Raw genomic sequence first — 19,495 nt, 5'->3', positions numbered from 1 at the left:
TGTACTATCAAATCCCTCCGCACACCCGACAAACAGAGTCCCTCCACCGCGCCGCGCCGCTTCGTTGTGCGATCGCTCCTTCTTCCTGCCTTCCCGTCCAGCCCAGCGTCGGTCCTTCTCTCCTCGCCGGCGGAGATTCCGCAGGACTCGACGACTGCAGGCGGCCCACCCTTCAGGATCCCACGAACACACCTCTAGGAGAAGTAGGGGAGGGAGTGAGTAGTCGGAGAGGACACGAGCCGCGTTCTTCCGGCGCGGAGGAATGTATAATGCACTGGAGGGCAGAGTTTCTGCTTCCGGTGAGAAGGGGGCCAGTTCCCTTTTGTGTATAAATGGGCACGGAAACAGCCCAGGCCTAGCTTCAACTGCCTCGTCTAGCCCTTGGTGTTTTGTGACTTGTTTTAACCTACTTGACTTTTATCTAGTAACAGGTTTCAGCATCTCTCTTATTTTCTTAGTCCTTTGACTGCTAATATCTCTCGAGTAATTGCACTCGGCAACCCCTTCTCCCTGACAAGTTGGGATGGAACCCATCCCCCAAGTACTACAGGCCAGCTTTAACCAATATCCTGAAATTGCTTTTCGTCTCGCATAGAAGCAACAGCTCTCTTCCTTGCTTTCCCAGTAATTGACAGTCAGCTCCCAACTCATCTTAACAGTAACCACTTCGTCTGGCACCACACACTACATAAGCCTTTCTCAATTTGCTGTAAAAGCATGGCAACTGTCATAACGTTGCTTGTCAAAAACCTGTATACCAGTGTCTGTCTCCCACTTCTCCAAGCTGTAGAGAGGACCAAAGAAGAAACCGTGAAAGAGTTGTTGTTAGGTGCCTTTGAGTCTGTTCTGACTCATAGGGACCCTATGTACGTGAAGGAAGCACTGCCTGGTCCTGTGTCATCCTCACAATCGTTAAGCTTGAGCCCATTGTTGCAGCCACTGTGTCAGTCCATCTCGTTGAAGGTCTTCCTCTTTTTTCCTGACCCTCTACCAAGCATGATGTCTTTCGCCAGGGACTGATCCTACCTGATAACATGTCCAAAGTATGTGAGACAAGCCTCACCATCCTTGCTTCTAAGGAGAATTCTGGTTGTATCACTTCCAAGACAGATTTGTTTGTTCTTCTGGCAGTCCACAGTATATTCAGTATTCTTTGCCAACACCGTAATTGGAAGGTGTCAATTCTTTGGTCTTCCTTATTCATTGTACAGCTTTCACATGCATATGAGGCGATTGAAGACACCATGGTTTGGGTCAGGCATACCTTAATCCTTAAAGTGACATCTTTGCTTTTTAACACTTTAAAGAGGTCCTTTGAAACAGATTTGCCCAATGCAATGCATCTTTTGATTTCTTGACTCTGCTTCCATGGATATTGATGTGTCTTAGTCAGGAAGCTCAGCTGAAACCTGTCTGCCATGGGTGACCCTCTGGTATTTGAATACTGGTGGCATAGCTTCCAGCATCACAGCAACACACAAGCCCCCACAGTACAACAGACTGACAGACTTGTGGGGGATGAAATACTTACATGTAGGCTAATTTCTTCCTAGGTCCCTTTCTCAGATGTACATACTCTCAATGCAGTCTCAGCCATTTCCAGGATCTAAATTGCCAAATATAGGCTGATGACTTACAAATCTGTATTTCCAGCCTAGACTTTTCTCCTGAGTTTCAAGCCAGTACATCTGGGTACCTACTAAACCACTCCCCTTGGTTAACTCAAAGGTACTTTAAAGTCATCACTCCCCACTGTTTCTTCAGTGCTCCCAGCTTCTGTGGATGACTGCATCCATCTACCCAGTTACCCGAGCCAGAAATAATCCTTAAGTCCTGCTTCCTTAATCCCCAGGTACAATTGTGTGTCAAGCCTGGAGATTCTATCACCAAAAATGTTAAATCCACCCATGTCTCTCCATCCTCTTTGACCCCCTGCCGTCGAGTCTCTTTACCACTGTTTAAATTCTCTCTCACTTGAACTGTATTAACAGTTCATTTCTTGACCTCTCTCAAATTCCTCTCCTTTCATTAGTCACATTGCTTTGTCTAAAACCCAGAATTCATCATGTCAATTTCCCATCTCCAAACTCTTGATAACTCTGAACTTCTGTGTTATCTGCTGCCTTACTGTCTCATGCTTCTTATATCATGTATGATTTTGCATTTACTCCAAAAAGGTTTTTGTGATTTCTTACACATCCTGTGCTTTGTCTCATCTGTGAACCTTCACAGAAGGCTTCCTCTGTCTGGAACATTTTTGTACTCCCCTGACCCCACCCAATCCCCACAACTTCATATACCCAGTTCCTGGTAAACTCATATCAGCTTAAATATCACTTCCTCTGGAAACCCTTCCCTAGTCCTCTAAATTAGGTTACTCAACAGCAACCTGTACTTCCTTATGAAACTGTTTGAAATTGTTTAACTGCCTTTCTTCCTCAATTAGACTGTAAGCTACACAAAGGCAGGGACAGTGTTTGTCTTAATGACCCTTGTAGCCTCAGCTCCTGGAATAGTGCTTGGTGCATAGAAGACATGCAATAAATATCTGTTAAATGAATAAATAAATAAATGGATTTACGGGATCAACTGCCTTGTGTTTCATTGCCTCATCCTACATTTTTATATATACCAAATTTTATTTGAAACTCTACCAGGATGTGACATATGTAATATCCTTCCATTTGGTTATAGCTTCCACGAAAGTTAATGCCCACTCATAGCCACAAGCCTAAACCCCATAAACAAAACTTTCAGGGGATATTTCTGTTTCAGTTAGCCTTTATTATGTAACAAACCACTCCAAAACTTAGTGGTTAAAAATAAAAACTATTATCACAATTCTGTGGGTGGCAATCTGGTGTTCTCGTGATCTCACTTGGGATAACTCACAACTACGGTCATCTGACTTGGCTGCGGTTGGAGGGTTCAGAATGGTCTCACCCACCTGTCAGGCAACTGATGATGGCTATTACCTGAGAAGCCTTAATTCTCCACGTGGCTTCTTATCCTCAGCAGGGTAGGCTGGGCTTTTTCACAACATGGTAGACTCAGGGTTCCAAGAGGATGAGAGTGGAAGCCTAGGCCTATGGCCTAGACTCCACAGTGCGCAAGATCATTTTTGCGATATTCTATTGGTGCAGTGCAGTAGGTTTCTCCTCACATATGGCCTTTGTGGCCTTGGGTTTATAATTCTGCCCAACATAATTTGTTGGGCTCCTGTATGCTGTGTGATTGGTATATTTTACGCACCTTGCGGGAATTGGTCAATTTACTGTGCAAATCGGGTGTGTAAAACCAGTCGAAAGGATTGAGCAACTTTCAGGAATTGGTTGGTTTGTGATCCTCTTGGGAGGGCCATGCCATGAAATTGTTAAGGAGCTTGGTTATATAAACAGCCAACCTGACAGAGGTTTAGAGAGAAGCAAGGAGAGCGAGAGAGGAGGGAACCTCCTAAAAGAGCTGTAATACAGGTCAAGAGCTGTGACACTAGAGGTGGCACAAGTAGGGGGCAGCAGTATGAGTGACAGGAACCATAGGACTGGCAGATGGCAATTAAAATATGAATTTCTGTTTAAAGTGACAGAAAAAGTCGGAAATGGATAGTAGTGATGGTTGTACAAGATGATGAACATAATTAACATTCAATTGTACATGCAAAAAAGGTTGAAATGGCAAATCTGTTACATAAATTTGCTTTAAACTTCTTAATAGAGCGGTGAGGCCCTGATAGACCCTCAGTATAAGCACAAATTCCTAAAAGCTTTAATCATCCCTATTATTTCCTGTTATTCTTTTAAGTTTACTTACATATTATTTTGAACTGTCTCCCTAGTGGAATTTAAAATCATAGAGTAATGATTCTCAATCATTTTAACCTGCCTCAGCACTCCTGAGAAATCTGTAGCAGTTGCCTATTCTGGCAGTGAGTCTGAAAGAGATGGGGTGAATCAAACTCTGGTGGGGATGGAAAAAACTGCAGTCTCATCTGCCTAGTTTCTGATGCTCCTCTCAGGGAGGGTGGATGACCCACTATGCCCTACTCCATCCTCTTGCCCACCACTTTCAGAATCACTATTGTAAATATCGAAAACTTGTGTTTTATCAGCTCCTATGCTAGCATTTGGAAACCCTAGTGGCATAGTGGTTAAGAGCTATGGCTGCTAACCAGAAGGCTGGCAGTTCAAATCCACCATGCACTCATTGGAAACCCTATGGGACAGCTTTACTCTGTCCTATAGGGTCGCTATGGATCGATTGACTTGATAGCAATGGGTTTAGTTTGTTTTGGATTACACTAGCATTCTGCGCACGGGACGTTAAATTGACTGTCACAATTCTATTTGGATCTCCGGGTAGGACAATTGAGTATAGCTGTAGATTAAAGGTGTTTTGTTTTCTTTTTTTCATTATTTAAACATTCCTTGAAAATAATTGAATAATATTAGAGCATTATGTAAAACCAAACGAAACCTGTTGCCATTGAGTTGATTCCAACTCATAGTGACCCTATAGGATAAAGTAGAACTGCCTCATAGAGTTTCCAAGGAACTCCTGGTGGACTTGAACTGCTGACATTTTGGTTAGTAGCTGTAGCTCTTAACCACCATGCCACCAGGGTTTCTGAGCATCATGTAGTCATTTAAAATTTACTGCCCTGAGTGCTGAAATAGAATGAAATGAATACCTAACTCTGACAGTCACTTCTCCAGGCTGTGGTTTTCAAGTTTTTTTTTAATATGCAATAAAACCACACAAATTCGGTAGAACAGAATTCAAGTTTACTTAAAAAGACCGGATTTAATGGTCTGACATGGGAGGAACCCCTGAAGTTATGGCCCCCGGAAGCTCTGTTAACCCAAAACTGAAATCATTCCTGAAGCCCACTTTTCAGACAAAGCTTAAACAGGCCTATAAAACAAAAAATACCCGTGAGGAATGTGCTTCTTGGTTCAATCAAATATCCGAGACCAAATGGGCATCTCCTGTCCAAAGGGAGGACAAGAAGGCAGGAAGAGACAGGAACTGGATGAATGGACACAGGGAACCCAGGGTGGAAAGGGGGAGCATACTGTCATATTGTGGGGATTGCAACCTATGTGACAAAACAATATGTGTATAAACTTTTGAATGAAGAATTAACTTAAGCTGTAAACTTTCACCTAAAGCACAAAAAAAAAGTAAAAAAAAAAAAAAACCCACAAAGTCAGGTTAATTGAGGGAGAGCTAGTTACAGATAGCGAAAAGCCAAAGGTACTGCATTTTTTTAAAGAAATGCCATTCATTTCAAGTATAGTTTTTAGCAGTGGCTCACAAACCAGGACCACTTTACAGTGTTAAAAATTGTTGAGAACCCCAAAAAACTCATGCTTAATGTGGATTATATATATATTGATGTTTACCATATTGGAAATTGAAACTAAGAAATATTTACTCATTTAAAAATAATAAATCCATTACATGTTAATACAGCACATTTTTATGAATAATAACTATATTTTCCAGGACTAAAAATTTAGTGAGAAGAGTGGCATTGGTTTACATTTTTAAAAGTTAACATTTGGCTTAGTAGGATGGAGTTGGGTTCTCATATCTGCTTCTGCATTCAATCTATTGGGATATGTTGTTTTGGTTGAAATATATGAAGAAAATCCGACATCACAGATATGTTGATGGAAAAAGGAAAAAATATTTTACTAGCACTTTCAGATAATTGTAGTTTCTTAAATGATAGCAATGTGGAATCTAAAAGTATTTGAATTAACTTTTCTATTCTGTTACATTAAAGCGGTAGTCAACCTTGTCCTCGAATGGATTTTTTACCCATTCACAATTTCGTAGCATCATGCATTGGTCGTTTGGAAAATAGTGGTTCACTGACTTACACAGATCTTCCCAATGATGATACATATCATTATACGATATTAAAAAATCAAAAAAAACACCACCAATCTCATGAGAAAAGTCCATTGTGCTAATAAATTTATTTTCAACCAGTACATTTTGAGGTGGTTTGTTACAAAAAGACTAACTGAAACAGAAATATTCCCTGAAAGTGTTTGTATATGGGATTTTATTGAACCTCAGATCTTACTGCAGTTCTAGGCTACTATGTCATTTAAGAAGAGACTATTTTTCTTTTTTTAAAGAATCTTAACCTTCTTGAGACATGTTTGGAAGTAACACCATATAATAGTACAACACTAAAGTGCTCCTAGATCCATTCCATGCTTATTTTCATTTTTCATGAAAACAAAGTAGTTGAGCAAGCTTAAGCTGTACGTATCTAGAACTAAGGCGCTCTGACCTCGAAAATCTCACTTCCCTACCAGTGGGAGAATGACTTGCCTTGCAGCCCTCCGCCAGAGAGCCGTGTACGAAGAAAAACTACACTACCCGGCGACCTCTGCGCGGCAACTCGAAGGGGAGAGCCTCTGTGTAAATAGCCTTTTTATTGGTGAGCAGTCAATAGGGCCATGTAACGTCGTGCGCGATTGGGCGGATTTGTGAACACTCAGTGGCGCCGCGACACTACCTGATTTAACTTTTGTTTTTCGGTTGGCCTCTCTAACTCCGAGGGTTGGCGTGGCGTAAGTATGAAGTTTTGGGTTTCGGGCGGAAGGGATTGGGGCCTTTACAAGAAAACGTGGTGAAGGAGAAGAAACTGGGGAAGCAATGCGGAAGAGAGGGACGTGAGCTGGAGACCAGAAGAGGAAAGTTAGAATCTTCTAAAAAAAACACCTCGGTGGTGCCAGAGGACTAGGGGTGCTATAGCAATGAGGGAGTCAAGAACGAGATGAAATGGAAAAAGCAGTACGTGATTTGGACGTCGTGGAGCTGGATTCCGATATTCCCTAACTTCGTGCTAGTCTAAGCCTCAGTTTCCTGATTTGTGAAATAAGAGATTAAAAAAAAAAAAAAATCCACAGACTTGTGAGGACAAATACAATAAAAACCGAAGTGCTAAACAAATGTTAATTCTAAGTAGACAAGCTATAAAACAGTGTACCTAAACAAGGTTATTACAGGATAGAAGGATAGAAACTAGCTGAAAGCCATTTATTTGTCTGTAAAACAAGGGCATTGTGCTTGGCTCGTTGCAAGATACAATGAGTAAGACGGTTTCTGTCTCGCAGGGAACATAGCTGTAATGAGAGAATGATAGCAACAGAGAGCTCTAATATGTTAACTGTCTTTTAAAGAATTACAAATGCAGTTCTTTTCCAGTTAGATCACTTTGATAGATCATTTTGGACGGGTTGGTCAGGAAAAACATGAAGGCCGTAGTATTTAAGCCCTGGTGGCACAGCGGTGATAGTGCTCAGCTGATAAGCAAAAGGTCGACAGTTTGAATCCACCAGCCGCTCCTTGGAAACCCTATGGGACAGTTCTACTCTATAGGGTAGAACTATAGGGTCACTATGAGTCAGAATTGACTTGAAGACAACATGTTTTGTTTATGTTCCAGTTGGTGGGAAGCTCCTGAACAAAGATGTGGATGCAAGAAACTTAAGTGGAAACAGGGTATTTTTAGGAGTGTAGCTGCAGGAGAGAGAGGTTTGGCCCTTGAATAGAAAGCCATGAATTCTAGGCTTTGATGTAATTCTTTAGACTATGAGGAGCCACTGATGAATTTTATGATTTTATGAGGCTAGTTCATGGGAGATAAGGGCTGGATAGAAAAGTTAAGCTATTGTAATTGTTTGGGTAATACGTATTGAGATCCTGAATTAACATGGTTATTGAGGATGTAGAATGTACAGGATGTTCATAATGATGGGAGGGTCAAGAGGGGGAGTAATCAAATGAGGAATTTAGATTTTCAAGCTCAGGTTGCTCAGATGAAGAATTAGTAACTAAAATAGGAAACAAGGGGCATGTTTGGGTGAAAAAGATGGTGTTTTAGGTTTGGCAAATGCTAGATTTGAGGAGCTACAAAAAATCATGTGTTACTTGAGTGACTTCTTTTTTTAAGTTAAGCACCTGAAGCTCCAGTGGAACGTAGAGGTGAAAACGTCCAGTATGTAGTTGGAAATTCAAATCAGGAGATTGAAAGAGATATCATTTATCCATTCAACAAGTAGTTGTCAAGGGGTGTTTTAGATGATAGAAGTAATCGTAAAAGCCATGGGAATATGAAGTTCCCAAAGGAATGGGTAGGAAGCAGTAAAGAAAGTTGAAGACAGAACCTTTTGAGCCAAGGGAGTAAATTTGTTTGGTAGTAATAACAGCCTGCATTTATTGAGTGATTTTGTCCGACACTGTGCTCAGTCCTTATAACCATTATTTCATTTGATCTTTACAACAGCCTATGGCATGTATACTATGATTGTAATGGCATATGTATGATTATTCATTTGCTAAGAAGCAAATGAAGTTTAGAGAGGTTAAATAACTTACCTAAGTTCACACACCTAGTAAGGAACAGAGCTTTGACTCAAACCCAGGTCTTTTTGATTTCAGAGACTACTCTCTCAACTATAAAGCAGTATTTTTTAAAAACGAGTGTTCAGCACTATCGAGTTAAGCACCCAAGTCAAGGAGGGACTTGTTGAGTGAAGGAGGGTGGGGACCTAAAAGAGCAGTTTGAATTTGTTAATTTGAATGTCTGCTGACCAAGAAGAGGAACTTCCGTTCAGCTGTTATAGTGGAAGCCAAATTATTAGTGATTGTGAAACTCAAGGAGATGTGAGCATAGACAGATTTTTGTAGGTGTCCACTAGTCATAGGAAGGAGGAGTGAGGACAGTCACTTTGAAAAAGAAGAGAGGTTGCAGATTGTTAAAAAGGCTCTTCTAAAGTGCCGAGTTACTGTTAAATAGTTTTATCATTGTCGTTAGGTGCTGTACGGTTGATTCTGACTCATGGGTACGCCATGTGACAGAGTAGAACTGCTCCATAGAGTTTCCTAGGCTGTAATTTTTGTGGGGAGCCCTGATGGCACAGTGGTTAAGCCCTTGGCTGCTAACCTAAAGGTCAGCAATTCAAATCCAACAGCTTTTCATCTGTCCTATAGGGCAGCTATGAGTCGAAATCGACTTAATGGTGACAGGTTTGGAGTTCTTGTTTTTTTGGTTAATCTTTATGGAAGCAGATCACCAGTTCTTTCTCCTGCATAGCATTTGGGTAGGTTCAAGCTGCCAGCCTTTCAGTTAGCAACTGAGCACTTAACCATTACATCACCAGGGCTCCTTTAAATAGTTTTAGAATGGTAGAATTTATTTTTTAAGATGTCACTCATAATCCTATCATACCAACCCAATAGCCATTTTTATTTTCTAGGTTCTTTTTGACAAGAGGCAAATTGACCAAATTTGAAGAAGCTTTGTGGAAAGAGGTGAGTTTGAAGGAAGAGAGTAAGGAATCATTTTAAAGGGGAGAATTAGGGAGGGTGCTCCAGAAGAAGACAGATGACATATTTCAAGGGTTGGCTATGGGAGAAAGCAATGGATAGGAGAGTCAGAAACACATTTTCTAGCTAGATTGAATAGATAGACTGATCAATAGAAGAAAAGGATGTTTAAGTAACAGTCTTTCAAATTCATACTGAGGGTTTTAAAATTTCTTTCCAGTAAATATTTATTGAACGCCTACTACAAGCTAGGCACTATTTTAGGTACTGAAGATGCAGCAGTGAACACAGTAGATAAAAATCCCTGCCCTTAGTGAGTTTCCACGTTCCCTTGTGGGGCAACACAATAAATAAGATAAATAGTATGTCCAAACACTGGTATTTCCGATGGTGATAAGTGTTATGGAGAAAAGTAAAGTAGAGAAGGTAGGTAAGGGAATCCCAGAGGGGTCAGGGAAGACTTCACCAAGAAAATGGCATTGGAGCCCTAAAGGAAGAGAGGGAGCAAGCCACATAGATAAACGGGGAAAGAGCATTTTAGGCAAAGAGAAGTGCAAGTACACTGGCCCTGAAGTAAAAGTCAGTCCAGTATGTTTGAGGAACAGTAAAGAGGTCATTGTTTTTGGAGCAATGAGCAAAGGAAAGAGTAGTAGAGGTCCTAGAGATAATTGGGTGGCTAGATCACATAGGACTTCCTAGGCCAGGGTAGATAAAGACTGACTTTCTGAGCACATTAGTTTCATATTTTGATTTGTAAAGGATCACTTTATCTGGTGTGCTGAGAATAGACTGTAGGAGTTGGAGTTAAGGGTGGAAGCAGGGATACCAGTTAAAAGGCTATTGTAGTCATCTGACAAGAGATAATAGTGGATTGGACCAGGATAATTATGGCATAGGTGATGAAAGTTGCCAGGTACTAAGTATTTTGATGGTAGAGCCAACAGGATTTGCTAATGGTTTGAATGTAGTATGTAAGACAGGAGTACAGATTTCTCCAACCAATTTTTTTTTTTTTTTTTTTTGTCCTAAGCAACTGGCCAGATAGAATTAGTAATTACTGGAATGTAGAATTCCAAGAGAAAGCAGGTTTTGGTGGTGGGAAGTATATCTTAGGAGCTCAGTTTTGAACTTGTTAAGCTTGAGAACCTGTTAGACATCCAGGCAGAGATAGTGAGTAGGCCGTTAGATATATGGGTCTGGGGTGATGATTCAGGACTGGAGTTGTACATTTGAAAAACTTGTGTCTGCATGGTGTTTAAAGCCATGAGACCGCATGAGATCACCAAGGCAATGAATGTAGATAAAGATAAGGAAGAACTAGCAAGAGCGAAAAGCAGTGACCAGTGAGGAAGAAAGAAAACCAGGAACATGTGGAATCTTGGAAGCCAAATGGATGATTTCAAGGAGGAAGGAGAGAAAGGCACTACGGGGTGCTGAGCAGGAAAATGGTATATGATGTTAACAGTGATGATTATCTCTTTTCATTCTTTTTGACAAAATTCTTTCCCAGAGGACTGAAGATTATTAAATACATAATCTTTTTTGTTAGCAGCAGTAGCGTGCCATAGCTCTTAACCACTGTACTACCAGATAGGGCCCTGGTAGTACAGTGGTTAAGAGCTATGGCATGCTACTGCTGCTAACCAAAAGGACAGCAGCTCATATCCATCAGCTGCTCCTTGGAAACCCTATGGAGCAGTTCTATTCTGTCCTTTAGGGTCGCTATGAGTTGGAATTGACTTGACAACAATGGGTTATACCAGGTAGACAAACACAAGAACAGAACATTACATCTCTTGACTTGTTCAAAGTCAGAATGGATTGACAAAGCATGCTTGATAAGAAAGCATTCAGCAAAGCTAGTACACTCCCCTCTCTTCGGAATAACATAGTGTTCCCTCCCTAACTATGAGGTTTATCTTCCCGAAAATGTCAATGGTAAGATCGTTCAAAGTAGAAGAATTGAAGATTTTATGTTAATCAATTGGCAAGGAGATTGTGAATGAACCTTTTAAAGCTTGTATGTTTTTTTTTTTTCTCTTGCTAAAATAAAGCCATAAAGACAACACACCAGATAAAGAGTATCAGTGGGTTTATATTTATCTATAATTTGTCATAGTGGTTAAATCCATTGCCATGGAGTCAGTTGTGACTCATAGCGATCTCATGCCCTGGTGGTACGATGGTTAAGCACTCAGCTGCTAACCAAATGTTGGTGATTCCAACCCACCCAACAACTCCATGGGAGAAAGACCTGGTGATCTGCTCCCAAGATTACAGCCTAGAAAACCTTATGGGGGAGTTCCGCTCTGTCCCATGGGGTCACTATGAGTCAAAAATCAACTCGATGGCACCTAACAACATTACTTGCTTATTAGAAACTTCTGAATCTCACTCTCTTATAATTTCAGCAAAAAGACTCAATTTGTTTTGCGTTGTTATAATTAACGTGCATACTAAGAAGGCTTTTCTTCCTGGATTTGCTTATTCATCCAAATCTTCAACACCTTTCTGATTTTTTTTAATCGTAATAATGAGGAAGAAAGCCTTAGGAAAATTCAAAAAGCATGGAATTTCAGACTTTGAAACTACTTTAAACTATACTATATTTTAAAACATCACACTCTAACAAGCCAGGGAAACATGATGTTGAATAAGGAACAGTTTGTACATACGTACTACGGTGTTTTGGTTTGTTTTCCTATTCCTAACCCCTCATTCTGAATTTTTGTATATTTGACAGGTGTGAAAAAGAGGGCATGAACTTTACTCCAACACACACCCCTGTTTGCAGAAAGTAAGACACTTGCTTACTTTTAAGTTGTTAAAATAGGGAACCAAGTAGTCCAAAGTTAGCAGAACAGCTAAAAGGTCTTCGAAGCCTATTTCCTAATTCTTGATTTAAACTGTATTAGACATCATTTTTCTATTCTTAACTGTGCAGAATTTGGATTAAAAAACAGCGCATGTTAAATGGTAATACCAGCATTTCAGAAGTCTGAGCGGGCCGAGTACAGTGCCAGTGGGTACTGGACTTCAGAGGAACAACCAGTATACAAACTTAGGAGAGTTTTTTTTTTTTTAATTGTGCATTAGGTGAATGTTTACAGCTCAAGTTAATTTCTCCTACAAAAATTTATACATGTTTTGTTATGTGACCCTAGTTGCAATTCCTCTGATGTGACAGCACACACTCCCTTTCCACCCCGGATTTCCCATGTCCATTCAGCCAGCTCCTGTCCCTTTCTGCCTTCTCATCCTGCTGCCGGACAGGAGCTGCCCAGGTAGTCTCGTGTATCTGCTTGAACTGAGAAGCATGCCCTTAACTAGTATTATTTTACATTTTATAGTCCAGTCTAACCTTCGTCTGAAGAGTTGTCTTTGGGAATGGTTTTAATTCTGGGTTAACAGATAGTTTGGGGGTCATGTCTTCTGAGGTTCCTGTAAACTCAGTCAGACCACTAAGTCTGGTCTTTTTACGTGAATTTTAGTTCTACACCCCAATTTTCTCCTGCTCCGTCGGGAACTGTCTGTTGTGTTCCCTGTCAAGGCAGTCATTGGTTGTAGCCAGGCACCGTCTAGTTCTGGTCTCAGGCTGGTAGAGTCTCTGGTTTATGTGGCCCTTTTGTCTTTTGGGCTTATGTTTTCCTTGTGTCTTTGGTGTTCTTCATTCTCCTTTGCTCCAGATGGGTTGGGACCAATTCATGCATCTTAAGTGGCTGCTCCCAAGCTTTTAAGGCCTCAGACTCCACTCACCAAAGTAGGATGCAGAACATTTTCCTAATAAACTTTGTTATGCCAATTGAGCTAGATGTCCCCCAAAACCATTGTCCTCAGGCCCCTGCCCCTACTCTCTGTCCCTCAAAGTGTTTGGTTGTGTTCAGGAAACTTCTTAGCTTTGGTTTAGTTCAGTTGTGCTGACTTCCCCTGTATCGTGTGTTGTCCTTTACTTCACCTAATATAATTCTTGTCTACATATCTTTAGTGAATTCCCCTCTCCCTCCCTCCCCATCCTCATAACTGTCAAAGAGTGTTTTCTTCTGTGTTTAAACCTTTTCTTGAGTTCTTACAATAGTGGTCTCATACAGTATTTATCCTTTCGTGACTGGATAATTTTCCTTTGCATAATGCCTTCCAGATTCATCCATGTTGTGAGATGTTTTGTGGATTTCTCATTGTTCTTTCTTGTTGCATAGTTTTCCATTATGTGTATGTACCATAATTTGTTTATCCATTCGTCTGTTCGTGGGCACCTAGGTTGTTTCCATCTTTTGCTGTTGTGAACAATGCTGCAGTGAACATGGGTGTGCGTATGTCTGCCTATGTGACGACTCTTATTTCTCTACGATATATTTCTTGGAGTGGGATTGCTGGATCCTATGATACTTCTATTTCTAGTTTTTTAAGGAAGTGCCAAATCGTTTTCCAAGGTGGTCATACCATTTTACATTCCCACCAGCAGTGTATAAGTGTTCCAGTCTCTCCATAACCTCTCCAACATTTATTATTTTGTGTTTTTTGGATTAATGTTAGCCTTGTTGGGATGAGATGGTGTCGCACTAAAGTTTTGATTTACGTTTCTCTAATTGCTAATGATAGTGAGCATTTCCTCATGTATCTGTCAGCCACTTGAAGGTCTTCTTTGGTGAAGTGCCTATTTATATCCTTTGCCCATTTTTTAATTAGGTTATTTGTCTTTTTGTTGTTGAGGTTTTGCAGTATCTCGTAGATTTTAGAGGTTAGACCCTGATCAGATATGTCATAGCCAAAATTTTTTTCCAGTCTGTAGGTTGTCTTTTTACTCTTATGGTGAAGTCTTTTGATGAGTTTAAGTGTTTGGTTTTTAGGAGATCCCAGTTATCTAGTTTCTCTTCTGGTATTTGTACATTGTTAGTCACATTTTGTATTCTGTTTATGCCATGTATTAGGGCTCCTAGCATTGTCCCTATTTTTTCTTCCATGACCTTTATCATTTTAGATTTTATATTTAGGTCTTTGATCCATTTTGAGTTAGGTTTTGTACATTGTGTGAGGTATGGGTCTTGTTTCATTTTTTTGCAGATGGATATCCAGTTATACCAGCACTATTTGTTAAAGAGACTGTTCTTTTTCCTGTTTAACAGACTTTGGGCCTTTGTCATATATCAGCTGCTCCTAGATAGGTGAATTTATGTCTGGATTCTCAATTCTGTTCCATTGGTCTATGTATCTGCTGTTGTACCAGTACTAGGCTGTTTTGACTTGTATGGTGGTATAATAGGTTCTAAAATCGGGTAGAGTGAGGCCTCCCACTTTGGTCTTCTTCTTCAGTGATGCTTTACTTATCCAGGACTTCTTCCCTTTCCATATGAAGTTAAGTGATTTGCTTCACCATCTCATTAAAAAATGTTGGAATTTGGATCAGGATTGCATTGTATCTGTAGATTGAATTGCGTAGAATTGACATTTTCACGATGTTGAGTCTACCCATCCATGAGTAAGGTATACTTTCCCACTTATGTAGTTCTCTTTTGATTTTTTGCAGTAGTGTCTTGTAGTCTTCTTCGTATAGGTCTTTTACGTCTCCTGTTAGACTTATTCCTAAGTATTTATCTTCTTGGGGGCTATTGTAAATGGTATTAATGTGGTGATTTCCTTTTTCAAGTTCTTTTTGTTGATGTAGAGGAATCCAACTGATTTTTGTGTTTATCTTGCATCCTGATACTTTGCTGAACTCTTCTATTAGTTTGAGTAGTTTTCTTGAGGATTCTCCAGGGTTTTCCGTGTATAAGATCATATCACCTGCAAATAGAGATACTTTTATTTCTTCCTTACCAATTTGGATGTCCTTTATTTCTTTTTCTTGCCTTATTGCTCTGGCTATGACGTCCAGCATAATGTTAATAAGAGTGGTGATAAAGGGCATCCTTGTCTGGTTCCTGTTCTCACGGGGAAGGCTTTCAGACTCTCCATTTAGGATGATGTTAGCTATTGGCTTTGTATAAAGGCCCTTTATTATGTTGAGGAATTTCCATTCTATTCCTATTTTTCTGGGAGTTTTTATCATGAATGGGCGTTGGACTTTGTCAAATGCCTTTTCTGCATCAATTGATAAGATCAGGTGATTCTTGTCTTTTGTTTTATTTATGTGATGATTACACTGATTGTTTATCTACTGTTGAAACATCCCTGCATAACAGGCATGAACCCCACTTGGTCATGTGAATTATGTTTTGCTATGTTGTTGAATTTTATTGGCTAGAATTTTGAGCTTTTTGTGTCTATGTTCATGAGGGATATAGGTCTGTAATTTTCTTTTTTTGTGTTGTTTTTACCTGGTTTTGGTATCAGGGTTATGCTGGCTTCATAAAATGAGTTTGGAAGTATTCCATCCTTTTCTATGCTCTGAAAAATACCTTTAGTAGTAGCGGTGTTAACTCTTCTCTGAAAGTTTGGTAGAATTCTCCAATGAAGCTACCAGGGCCAGGGTTTTTGGGGGGAGTTTTTTAATTACCTCTTTAATCTTCTCTTTTGTTATAGGTTTATTTAGTTATACCTCAATTTGTGTTAGTTTAGGTAGCTAGTGTGTTTCTAGAAATTTGTCCATTTCCTCTACGTTTTCAAATTTGTTGGAGTACAGTTTTTCATTGTATTCTGTTATGATTCTTTTAATTTCAGCTGGGTCTGCTGTGATATCACCTATCTCATTTCTTATTTGGGTTATTTGCTTCCTTTCCTGTTTTTCTTTTGTCACTTTGGCCAGTGGTTTATCAATTTTGTTGATTTTTTTCAAGAAATTACCTTTTGGTCCTGTTAACTCTTTGAATTATTTTTCTATTCTATATTTCATTTATTTCTGCTTTGATTTCTATTATTTCCTTTCTTCTGGTGCCCATGGGCTTCTTTTGCAGCTCTCTTTCTATTTGTTCACGTTGTAGGGTTAATTTTTTGATTTTGGCCTTTCTTTTTGTATGTGTACATTTATTGCTATAAGTTGACCTCTAAGCACTGCTTTTGCTGTGTCCCAAAGGTTTCGGTAGGATGTATTTTCATTCTCATTTGATTCTGTGAGTTTCTTTATTCCATCCTTGATTTCTTGTATAACCCAGTAGTTCTTGAGCAAGGTGTTGTTCAGTTTCCATGCATTTGATTTTTTTTTTCATGCTTTTTCTGTTACTGATTTCTACTTTTATGGCTTTATGGTCAGAAGAGATGCTTTGTAATATTTTGATGTTTTGGATTCTGTTAAGGCTTGCTTTTTGGCCTAATATGTTGTCTATTCTGGAGAATATTCCATGTGCATTGGAAAAGAAAGCATACTTGCTGCAGTTAGGTGGAGTGTTCTGTGTATGTCTATGAGGTCAAGTTGGTTGATTGTGGCATTTAGATATTCAGTGTCTTTGTTGAGCTTCTTTATGGATGTTCTTTCCTTCACTGAAAGTGATGCGTCATAGTCTCTTACTATTAATGTAGAGCTGCCTATTTTTTTTTCAGTGCTGTTAGAGTTTGTTTTATGTATTTTGGAGCCCTGTCATTGGGTGTGTAAATACTTATTACGGTTATGTCCTTCTAGTGTATTGACCATTCAGCCATTATATAATGACATTCCTTATCCTTTGTGGTGGATTTTGCTTTAAAGTCTATTTTTTCAGAGATTAATATTGCCACTCCTGCTCTTTTTTGATTGTTGTTTGCTTAATATATTTTTTTCCATCCTTTGAGTTTTAGTTTGTATCTTTGAGTCTAAGGTGATATAGACAGATTGTGTTTTTTTAATGCATTCTGCCACTCTCTGTCTTTGTTGGTGCATTCAGTCCATTTACATTTGTTGTAACTGTTGATAGGTTTGAGTTTAGTGCTGTCATTTTGATGTATTTGTGTGTGTGTTTGTGTGTTGTTTTTGTTGACAGTTTCTTTGTTCCACTCAATTTTCTGTGCTGAGTCATTTTTCTTTATGTATTTTAGTCTTTTATATTGCTGCTGATTTTGTATTTGCTGAGTCTTTGTGTTTTTCTTCTTTTTTATTTCAACGTATAGGATTGTTAGTTTCCTTTGTGGTTATCTTAATATTTAGCCCTATTTTTCTAAGTTTAAACCAATCTTTTATTTCTTGATATTGCCTTAACTTCCTCTCCATATGAAAGTTCTATGACTACACTACTTAGTCCCTCTTTTTGTTTTAATGTTGTCATCTTTTACATATTGACATCTCTGTTTCCCTATTTTCAGTGTTTTAGCTTTGATTTATTTTTGTGATTTCCCTATCTGGGTTGATATCTCATTCTTCTGTGTTCTAGTCTTGGGTTGTTTTCTGATCTTATTGGTTTTCTAACTGGAGGACTCCCTTTAGTATTTCTTATAATTTTGGTTTGGTTTTTACAAATTCCCTAAACTTCTGTTTATCTGGAAATGCCCTAATTTTGCCATCATATTTGAGAGACAGTTTTGCTGAATATATAATTCTTGGCTGGCAAATTTTTTTCCTTGAAGACTTTATATATGTCATCCCATTGCCTTCCTGCCTGCGTGGTTTCTGCCGAGTAGTCTGAGTTTAGTCTTACTGACTGTCCGTTGCAGATGACTTTTCGTTTATCCCTAGCTGCTCTTCAAATTCTCTCTTTATCTTTGGTTTTGGCAAGTTTGATTTTATGTCTTGGTGACTTTCTTTTGGGATCTACCCTGCGTGGAGTTCAGTGAGCTTCTTGGATAGGTGTCTTCTCGTCTTTCACAATATCAGGGACGTTTTCTGCCAACAAATCTTCAACAATTCTCTCTGTCAAACCAAAAAACCAAACTCAGTGCCATCGAGTCAATTCTGACTCATAGCGACCCTATAAGACAGAGTAGAACTGCCCCATAGAGTTTCCAAGGAGCACCTGGCGCATTTGAACTGCTGACCTTTTGGTTAGCAGCTATAGCACTTAACCACTGAGGCACCAGGGTTTCTAATTCTCTCTGTATTTTCTGTTGTTTCTCTGTGTTCTGGTACTCCAGTCACTCAGGTTGTTCCTCTTGATAGAGTCCCACATAATTCTTAGGGTTTCTTCACTTTTTTAAATTCTTTTATCTGATTTTTCCTCAAATAAATTGCTGTCTTGTGTTTTACCTTCGGTGTCACAAATTCTGACTTTCATTACTTCGATTCTGCTCCTATGACTTCCTATTGAGTTGTCTAATCTGAAATTTTATTGTTAATCTTTTGGATTTCTATTTGGGGTCTCTGTATGGATTCTTGTAGCCTGTAAAATTTGTCATTATGCTCTTGTATAACCTTCTTAAATTTCTCTGTTGCTTTGCCTGTGTGTTCCTTGGCTTGGCTCTCTTCAAGAGCTCTGTATGTTAATCTTTTGAATTCTATCTTCGGTAATTCCAACTTTTTATCTTCCTCTGGGAGGCTTCTTGGTTCTTTGTTTTGATCGCTTACTGAACCCATCATGGTCTGCTTTTATATGTGATTTGATATTGACTGTTTTCTCCCAGCCATCAGTAAGTTATTATATTTATTTATTTTATATTTGCTTTCTGTGTCCTAGCTTCTAGTTTTGTTTTGATATGCCCGAATTGGCTGGTTGTGTAATTACTTTGATTATGGGCATCTTTGGAGCTCTCACATCCTGTTACCAGGACATTAGAGCTGTTACTAGGTATGTGAGCCCAGAAGTCTGTTTTCCTTTTCTTGTGTGGATTCAGCTCAGGTGTCCAGGTTGTCAGTCATCAAGTGTATGGTGCAGCCTCTCACCTGTAGTCCTAGATGGGCAGGGCTACACAGGGTGTCTGGAGTAGGCACAGGTATCTGGCTACAGTAGAGGGTTGTGTGCTGAGCAAGGTAGGGGGCTGTAGGCTGCCCCTGAATGCCTGGGTGGAAGGCATGTCCCTGTTCCCTACAGCACATAGGTGGATAGGTTTTGCAACCAGACTTTGAGCACCCAATGCTGTTGGCTGTAAGGACTGGGAGGTACCACTTATTCTCAGACCCCTGTCGCAGGTGGCTAGGTGGAGTGGGTGGGGCCACCAGTCATCAGGCCCCTGATGTAGGTGGGTTCAGACCCTGCTTAATGGGCAGGACGGTGTCAGATGTCACCAGTCTGCCATTCCATCTTAGCTGTTGCAGTTGAAGATAGGCTTTAGGTATCTACTCTGTTGTACTGTGTTAATGAGGGCCTAT

At 39.6% G+C, this 19,495-nt stretch overlaps 1 protein-coding gene across 2 annotated transcripts in view; it reads left to right on the top strand.

Annotated features, from left to right (window-relative positions):
• The first annotated feature begins 6,521 nt into the window (after window positions 1–6,521).
• Window positions 6,522–19,495, top strand: part of CCDC77 (coiled-coil domain containing 77) — a 50,213-nt gene continuing 37,239 nt past the window's right edge. Inside the window, exons 1-3 of one of the 2 annotated variants that reach the window (XM_049882160.1) lie at window positions 6,522–6,590; window positions 9,282–9,336; window positions 12,095–12,148. In XM_049882160.1, the coding sequence (XP_049738117.1) occupies window positions 12,111–12,148 (38 nt within the window). In that variant the 5' untranslated portion in view covers window positions 6,522–6,590; window positions 9,282–9,336; window positions 12,095–12,110. Of the gene's footprint in view, window positions 6,591–9,281; window positions 9,337–12,092; window positions 12,149–19,495 lie in introns of those variants that run through there. The other variant, XM_049882161.1, reaches the window with a different exon arrangement.

This window comes from Elephas maximus, chromosome 4, assembly GCF_024166365.1.
Source record: "Elephas maximus indicus isolate mEleMax1 chromosome 4, mEleMax1 primary haplotype, whole genome shotgun sequence".
NCBI classification, from domain to species: Eukaryota; Metazoa; Chordata; class Mammalia; order Proboscidea; family Elephantidae; genus Elephas; species Elephas maximus.
This window is presented reverse-complemented; position numbering and strand designations above follow the sequence as displayed.